This window comes from Myotis lucifugus, unplaced genomic scaffold (assembly GCF_000147115.1).
Source record: "Myotis lucifugus unplaced genomic scaffold, Myoluc2.0 scaffold_2447, whole genome shotgun sequence".
Taxonomy (NCBI): Eukaryota; Metazoa; Chordata; class Mammalia; order Chiroptera; family Vespertilionidae; genus Myotis; species Myotis lucifugus.
The window spans coordinates 14,929-23,326 of record NW_005873495.1 but is presented as its reverse complement, the minus strand read 5'-3'; the positions used below and the strand labels follow the sequence as shown (position 1 = coordinate 23,326).

At 41.3% G+C, this 8,398-nt stretch overlaps 1 protein-coding gene across 1 annotated transcript in view; it reads left to right on the top strand.

Moving 5' to 3' along the window:
- LOC102418558 (zinc finger protein 615) overlaps positions 1-8,398 on the top strand; it is a 14,481-nt gene continuing 6,083 nt past the window's right edge. Inside the window, exons 1-3 of the mRNA XM_014450491.2 lie at positions 1-163; positions 1,330-1,456; positions 1,722-1,817. Of these exons, the coding sequence (XP_014305977.1) occupies positions 149-163; positions 1,330-1,456; positions 1,722-1,817 (238 nt within the window). The 5' untranslated portion in view covers positions 1-148. The remainder of the gene's footprint in view (positions 164-1,329; positions 1,457-1,721; positions 1,818-8,398) is intronic.

Here is an 8,398-nt window from a genome sequence, read left to right as displayed (position 1 = left end):
AGCAGGGGGAAGCTGCAGGGTTGGGTATCAGCATTTCCTGGGACATACCTGACTGAAGACAGATTTCTGAGCAGAAGTTTAGAGCAGACCCCAAACACACCAAGACAGAGCCTCCCAGTTGCCAGCTCTTTTCAGAGAACAGAAGAACATGCTCCAGGCTCAGGTGATTGGGTTTGTTTTCTCTTTCTTCAGTAACGGATTTGCAGAAGTCCATAAAAACCAACTTCATGCCCAGCCGAGTGGCACAATTGGTCTGTACACCAAAAAGGTTTCAGGTTCGATCCCCGGTCAGGGGCACATAAGGGAAGCAGCCAAAAGATGTTTCTCTCTGTGTGTCTCTAACTTTCCCTTCCTCTCTCTCATAAATCAGTAAAAATAAAAAAAATTCTTGGGTTTGGATTTAAAAAAATCTGGAAAAAATATATACATATATTTTTATATTCATCAATCATTAATCATATATTCATTAATCTGGAAAAAATATATACATATATAGTCTCAAATATATGACTTAGAATATATGAAAGGTATTTTCTAGGCTAACAAAAAAATTTAACTTCTTTACATTATAGTAACACCTAATTGGATGAATTCATAGATGAATGAACAATTATAAAATAGTATTTTACGAGGCATGTGGTTATTCCAGTGTATATAAAATAAAACCCCATTCACTATATAGATGCAGCCTATAAAGTGAAAATGATCAGAAAAATAACATTTTTTCCATAGCATCTTTTTTTTTTAATATATCTTATGGATTTTTTACAGAGAGGAAGTGAGAGAGAGAGAGAGTTAGAAACATCGATGAGAGAGAAACATCGATCAGCTGCCTCCTACACACCTCCTACTGGGGATGTGCCCACAACCAAGGTACATGCCCTTGACTGGAATTGAACCTGGAACCTTTCAGTCCGCAGGCCGACACTCTATCCACTGAGCCAAACCGGTTAGGGCTCCATAGCATCTTAAAAGACTTCATGCCATTGCCCTAGCCGGCTTGGCTCAGTGGATAGAGCGTCAGCCTGTGGACTGAAGGATCCCAGGTTCGATTCCGGCCAAGGGCACATGCCTGGGTTGTGGCTCGATCCCCAGTGAGGGGTGTGCAGGAGGCAGCTGATCAATGATTCTTTCTCATCATTGATGTTTCTATCTCTCTCTCCTTCTCTCTTCCTCTCTGAAATCAATAAAGAAATATATATATTTTTAAAAAGAATGTATCTGTCGAAGGGAAAATGGGATACATCTGTAATACTGTCAACACTAAATATAAATATATTAAAAAAAAAAAAAGACTTCACGCCATTAAACAGCACGGTGTTGTTACAGGAATCCCTGACATTTCACGATGTGGCTGTGGAGTTCACCTCGGAGGAGTGGCAGCTCCTGGACCCTGATCAGAAGGACCTGTACAGGGACGTGATGATGGAGACCTACAGCCACCTAATGGCCCTGGGTGAGGACAACTTCCCTGTGTCACTCAGACGCTTGCCCTGTTAGTGGCTTTTTCCTTTCTCAGCTGCTTAACTTCCAGAATAACTCCAGTTCTCTGACATGATGCAATCTCAGATCCTTCTCTTGCCCCACGCAAGATATTATAATGTCCCCTGTCCTAATAGAAAAATTATTGTGTTAGCTGTAAAAACTGTTCATTCTCCCTTCTTGACAAATCCCACCCAATTCAGTATGTCTAAGTCTTTTGTCGTTTTTTTCTTGCGCAGGATATCAAGCCCCCAAACCAGACGCGCTCTCCAAATTAGAACGAGGGGAGGAACTGTGGATAGTACAGGATGAACTCCACTGTCCAGTCTTTCCAGGTGAGGGGGTGAGAGCCAGCAAGGTGGGCGGCCGGGAAGTCACATTCTAGTCAGAAATGGCATCAGAGCAGTGACAGTGAATGAGGAAACTCAAACCATTCTTCCACATATGAGAACCCTTTTTTTCTTTGTAAAAATTTGGAATTTAACATACCCCATTTGTCTCTTCTGAGCTCTGACCCATTTATTTTTTCTACTCTTGTTTTTGTTTGTGTGGTTTTCTTTGCCCTATGATTCCCAGATCTTTTTTAAAAAAATATATTTTATTGATTTTTTACAGAGAGGAAGGGAGAGGGATAGAGAGTCCAAAACATCCATGAGAGAGAAACATTGATCAGCTGCCTCCTGCACACCTCCCACTGGGGATGTGCCCACAACGAAGGTACATGCCCTTGACCGGAATCGAACCTGGGACCCTTCAGTCTGGTCAGGGCGATTCTCAGATCTTTTTTATTTCTTTATCCACAGCCACACTGTCTCTGCCTATGTTAGCACCTCTCTTGCTATGAAATTCCACTTTCCAGGCCTCTCTGGAAAGACAGAACTTTGAATTCATCACCTTTTTCTTAGTATATATTTTATTGACTTCAGAGAGGAAGGGAGAGGAAGGAAGAGACAGAAACATCAGTGATGAGAAAGAATCATTGATCAGCTGCCTCCTCACACCCCACACTGGGGATTGAGCCTGCAACCCGGGCATGTGCCCTGACTGGGAATTGAACTGTGACCTCCTGGTTCATAGGTCAACACTCATCCACTGAGCCAGGCAATTCATCATTTTTTTTTACGACGGGGCCTACCTGCTCTGTTGGAAAATGGTGATTTTCCTCCATAACATCCAACCCCATCTTGGATGGTGGGTTCCCGTGATAACCTCATTTTCACAGTTGCATTTATGTGTTCTTTGCCTTGGTCCCATCAAGGTTCTTCATACTCAGTTCTCATCAGTATTAAACATCTCCTCGATTCCCATGAGTTGACCTCTTTCTGTTCTGTGAAATGGACTCCCAAATTGACTACTCCCTCAGTATTGTCTAATGGAGAATCTGACAGAGACCTGGAGATAGAACTAATAGATAGGGGTGTCTTTAACTGGTTTCCTCTCTAAACATCTTGAGATGAGGTTGAAAATCAAAACAATTTTGTATCTGGAATTGAACCAGGAAGATTGATCTGTTTGGGTCAAGTTCAATTTGGAAGATATTTTTATGGGCCTGTTTTACTTTAAGAAATGTGTACAATCAAACCGGTTTGGCTCAGTGGATAGAGCGTCGGCCTGCGGACTGAAAGGTCCCAGGTTCGATTTTGGTCAAGGGCATGTACCTGGGTTGCGGGCACATCCCCAGTAGGGGGTGTGCAGGAGGCGGCTGATCAATGTTTCTCTCCCATCCATGTTTCTAACTATCTCTCTCCCTTCCTCTCTGTAAAAAATCAATAAAATATATTTTTAAAAAAGAAGAAAAAAAAAGAAATGTGTACATTTAGTGTTTGGTAAAATTTACTAGTCCATATAACTGTTTTCCAGTTTGAGTCTGAACTGAGATTCAGATGTTCCTAGCGGGTAGCGTAGAGATCACCAGAAATTCATTTGAAGGATCAGTTTTCAGGAGAAGTTTGGCCCAAAGCTACACATAGGGCAGGATTAAAAGGGGGCAAAAGGCAAGCGTAATCAATGAAGCTAATTAATGAAGTCCTGGACCAAATGAGAGATTGGGGAAAATTGGTGTGAATGGATCTTTTTAGATGTAGAGGAGGTAATTCTTTGGGTGGGGGAGGAAAGGTGAAAGTTCAGAAAAGAAAGGCAAAGAATAAATCCACTGTTTAGTGGTCGAATAAAGGTACTCATGCTGTTTACTCTTCCCTAAAGCCAAAATCTTGAGTGCAGTGGGGTTGGGGTAGGGATGGAGGGGCGTGGAGGTAGAAAAATTTGTCTAATGTCCACTTTCTTTCTATGTATTTTACTCATCATCATGGCAGCTGGCCTCTGACTTCTCTTTTTTGTGTGTGTGAGAGCAGCAATCATCTTTCCTCCATTCTATTTTAAATTTAGGTTGTTTTCCTGCACTATACATTTTCAATTCTGTCCATCCTGGCATCACCTGGGATGTTCTTTACACGTTTAGCTCTCTTCTTAAAGGTCTGTACCATTTCATTCGATTAAGTAGAAAAGATCTTGTTAGCATGCTCCGTGAGTTTCAGCCTAACCTACATCATAACTGCTGCATGTGACTTATTTCCCAGTTTTCCTAATTCAGATTTTTCTTCATTCTTAGAAAATGAATGGCTGCATTCATTTTTTTAAAGCTTTTGTTTTCACATTATATGTTTTAAAAATATTTTTTTATTGATTTCAGAGAGGAAGGGAGAGGGGGAGAGAGCTAGAAACTTCAATGATGAGAGAGAATCATTGATCGGCTGCCTCCTGCACGTCTCACACTGGGGAATGAGCTCAAAGCCTAGGCATAATCAGAGAAAGATAAATATCACATGATCTCACTCATTTGTGGAATATAACGAACAACATAAACTGATGAACAAAAATAGATCCAGAGACATAGAAGCATCAAACAGACCATCCAACCTAAGAGGGAAGGCAGGGGAGAGGGTGGAAGCGATCAACTAAAGGACTTGTATGCATGCATATGAGCATAACCTATATGGACACAGACAGTAGAGGGGGGTGAGGGCATGTGCTGGGGAGTGGGAGCAGTGGGGAGAGGTCAATGTGGGAAAAAGGAGACTTATGTAATACTTTAAACAATAAAGAATTTAAATTTAAATAAATAAAAATTTAAAAACCTGGGCATGTGCCCAAACCGGGAATTGAACCATGACTTCCTGGTTCATAGGTCAATACTCAACCACTGAGTCACACCGGCAGGGCCACATCATATTTTTAATGGTTTTACTTAGATTAAATTCACAGACCATACAATTTACCTATTTAAAACATGTAATTAAATTAAATATGATTCACTGGGTTATAGTATATTGAGAGAAGCATATCGATTGGTTGCCGCTTGCACAAGCCCCACCAGACTGTGGCCGGGAGAAGCCTGCAACTGAGGTATGTGACCTTGACCAGAATCAAACCTGGGACCCTTGGGCCCACAAGCTGAAGCTCTATCCAAACCGACTAGGGCTCTAATTTGGTCTTTAATTTCTTAAGTCTCATTAAAAAAAAAAAGTTTTACAGTTCGTTTTCTTTTTTTCTTTTTTTAAAATATATTTTATTGATTTTTTACAGAGAGGAGGGGAGAGGGATAGAGAGTTAGAAACATTGATGAGAGAGAAACATCGATCAGCTGCCTCTTGCATGCCCCCTACTGGGGATGTGCCCGCAACCAAGGTACATGCCCTTGACCGGAATCGAACTTGGGACCCTTGAGTCCACAGGCTGACGCTCTATCCGCTGAGCCAAACCGGTTAGGGCAACAGTTCCTTTTCTTAAGTTTGTTCCTAAGTATGAGATTCTCTTTTATTATTTACTAAATGGTATTGTTTGCATTTTCAGACTATCCTTTGCTAGGATATAAAAATAAAATTTATTATTTTCCCATCATGTTCAAATGACACTTCCTCCCAGGTAAACAAGTTTCTTGTCATATAAAATTGCAGGTTATCTTTCAGTGATCTCTGTGATACGCTGTCATCTTGATGAGAAAGTTTCTGTCATCTTCCTAAACACTGTTTAATGTGTTCCATACTTGTGATTGCCTTATTTCTTTAAAACTTGCATTTTAAAAAAATACGTTTTTATTGATTTTAGAGAGGAAAGGAGAGGGTTAGAGATAGAAACATTGATGAGAGAGAAACATCGATTGGCTGATTCCTACACGCCCCCTATTGGGGATCAAACCTGAAACCTGGGCATGTGCCCTGACCGGGAATGGCTCCCATGACCTCTTGGTTCATGGGTCGATGCTCAACCACTGAGCCACACTGGCCTGGCTAAAACTTGCATTTTGAGAGCCTAATATTTTTGAAGTTATCAGCAGTACAAAAGATAGATGCCCTGTCCAGCGTGCTCAATGGTTATAGCGTTCAGGATTGGATTGCTGGTTTGATCCCCACCCTTGGTAGGGGGGCATGTGGAAGGCAACCAATCAATTTGTCTGTCACATTGGTGTTTCTCTTCTCTCTCTCTCTCTCTTTCTCCCCTTCTCCCCTCACTTCCAATCTCTTTAAAAAATCAATGGAAAGCCCTGGCGAGTGTGCTGTGGTTAGAGTATCAGCTCTTGAACCAAAGGGTCAGGGGTTTGAGTCCCAGTCAAGAACATGTCGTACCTCAGTTGCAGATTCATTCCCCGCACCAGGTCGGATGTGTGAGGGAGGCAACGAGTTGATATGTCCCTCTCACATCAATATTACTCTTTCTCTTTCCTCCTCCCTCCCTCTTCTACTCTCTCTGAAAAGCAATGGGAAAAATGTTTTGCCCTAGCCAGTTTTGCTCAGTGGATAGAGCATTGGCCTGCAGACTGAAGGGTCCTGGGTTTGATTCTGGTCAGGGGCACAGGCCTAGGTTGCGATTTTGTTCGCCGGTAGGGGACATACAGGAGGCAGCCGATAGATGATTCTCTCTCATCATTGGTGTTCCTATCTCACACTCCCTCTCCCTTCCTCTCTGAAATCAATAAAAATCTATTTTCAAAAAAAATGTCTTCAGGTGAGGATTAACAAAAACAAAAAAATCAATGGGAGTTCAGCTGGTGTGACTCAGTGATTGCGTGTCATCCTATGAACCAGGTAAAAACAGGAAGTCACAATTAGATTTCTAGTCAGGGCACATATCCAGATTGCAGAATCAATTTCTGTTAGGGGCATGCAGGAGGCAGCTGATCAACATTTTCCCCGAATATAGATGTTTCTCTCCATCTCCTTCCTCTATCTTAAAAAAAATAAATCCTGGCCCATGTGGTTCGGTTGGAGAGTTGACCTGTACATAAAATTGTTGGAGGTTCACTCCTGTTGGGGGTCAGGGAATATTCCTAGGTTGCGGGTTCAATCTTTGGGTTGGGGTTGTATGGGAGACAGCCAATTGACGTTTTTCACATTTATGGTTTTCTCCCCCCACCCTTCTCAAAAATCAATTTTTTAAAATTTTGTTTTATTGCTTAAAGTATTACAAAGAGTATTACATATGTCTCCTTTTTTTCCCCCCTTGACATTCCCCCTTGACATTCCCCCGGCCTCCCCTACTCCCCAGTGTCTTGTGTCCATTGGTTATGCTTATATGCATGCACACAAGTCCTTTGGTTGATCTCTGACACCTCACCCCCTCAACCCTCCCTGGGCTTCCCGCTGTAGTTTGACAGTCTGTTCAATGCTGCTCTGCCTCTGTATCTATTTTTGTTCATCAGTTTATAATGGTCTTTATTATCCATAAATGAGTGAGATCATGTGGTATTTTTCTTTCATTGACTGGCTTATTTCATTTTGCATAATGCTCTCCAGTTCCATCCATGCTGTTGCAAATGGTAAGAATTCCTTCTTTTTTACAGCAGCATAGTATTCCATTGTGTAGATGTACCACAGTTTTCTAATCCATTCATCTGCTGATGGGCACTTAGGCTGTTTCCAAATCTTAGCTATGGTAAATTGTGCTGCTATGAACATAGGGATGCATATATCCTTTCTGATTGGTGTTTCTGGTTTCTTGGGATATATTCCTAGAAGTGGAATCACTGGGTCAAATGGGAGTTCCATTTTTAACTTTTGAGGACACTCCATACTGTCTTCCATAGTGGCTGCACCAGTCTGCATTCCCACCAGCAGTGCACGAGTGTTACCTTTTCTCCGCATCCTTTCCAGCACTTGTCGTTTGTTGATTTGTTGATGATAGCCATTCTGACAGGTGTGAGATGATACATCATTGTTGTTTTGATTTGCATCTCTCAGATGATTAGTGACTTTGAGCATGTTTTCATATGTCTCTTGGCTTTCTGAATGTCCTTTTTTGAAAAGTGTCTATTTAGGTCCTTTGCCCATTTTTTAATTGGATTGTTTATCTTCCTTTTGTTGAGTTGTATGAGTTCCCTATAAATGTTGGAGATTAAACCCTTATCAGCGACAACATTGGCAAATATTTTCTCCCATGCAGTGGGCTTTCTTGTTGTTTTGTTGATGGTTTCTTTTGCTGTGCAGAAGCTTTTTATTTTGATGTAGTCCCACTTGTTTATTTTCTCTTTAGTTTCCAATGCCCTATGAGCTGTATCGGTGAAGAAATTGCTTCAGCATATGTCTGAGATTTTGTTGCCTTTGGATTCCTCTAGTATTTTTATGGTTTCCTGTCTTACATTTAAGTCCTTTATCCATTTTGAGTTTATTTTTGTGTATGGTGTAAGTTGGCGGTCTAGTTTCATTTTTTCTGCATGTGTCTGTCCAATTTTTCCAGCACCATTTATTGAAGAGACTGTCTTGACTCCATCGTATGTTCTTGCCTCCTTTGTCAAATATTAATTGAGCATACTGGTTCGGGTCGATTTCGGGGCTCTCTATTCTATTCCATTGATTTGTATGTCTGTTCTTGTGCCAGTACCAGGCAGTTTTGAGAATAGCGGCTTTGTAATACAGCTTGATAT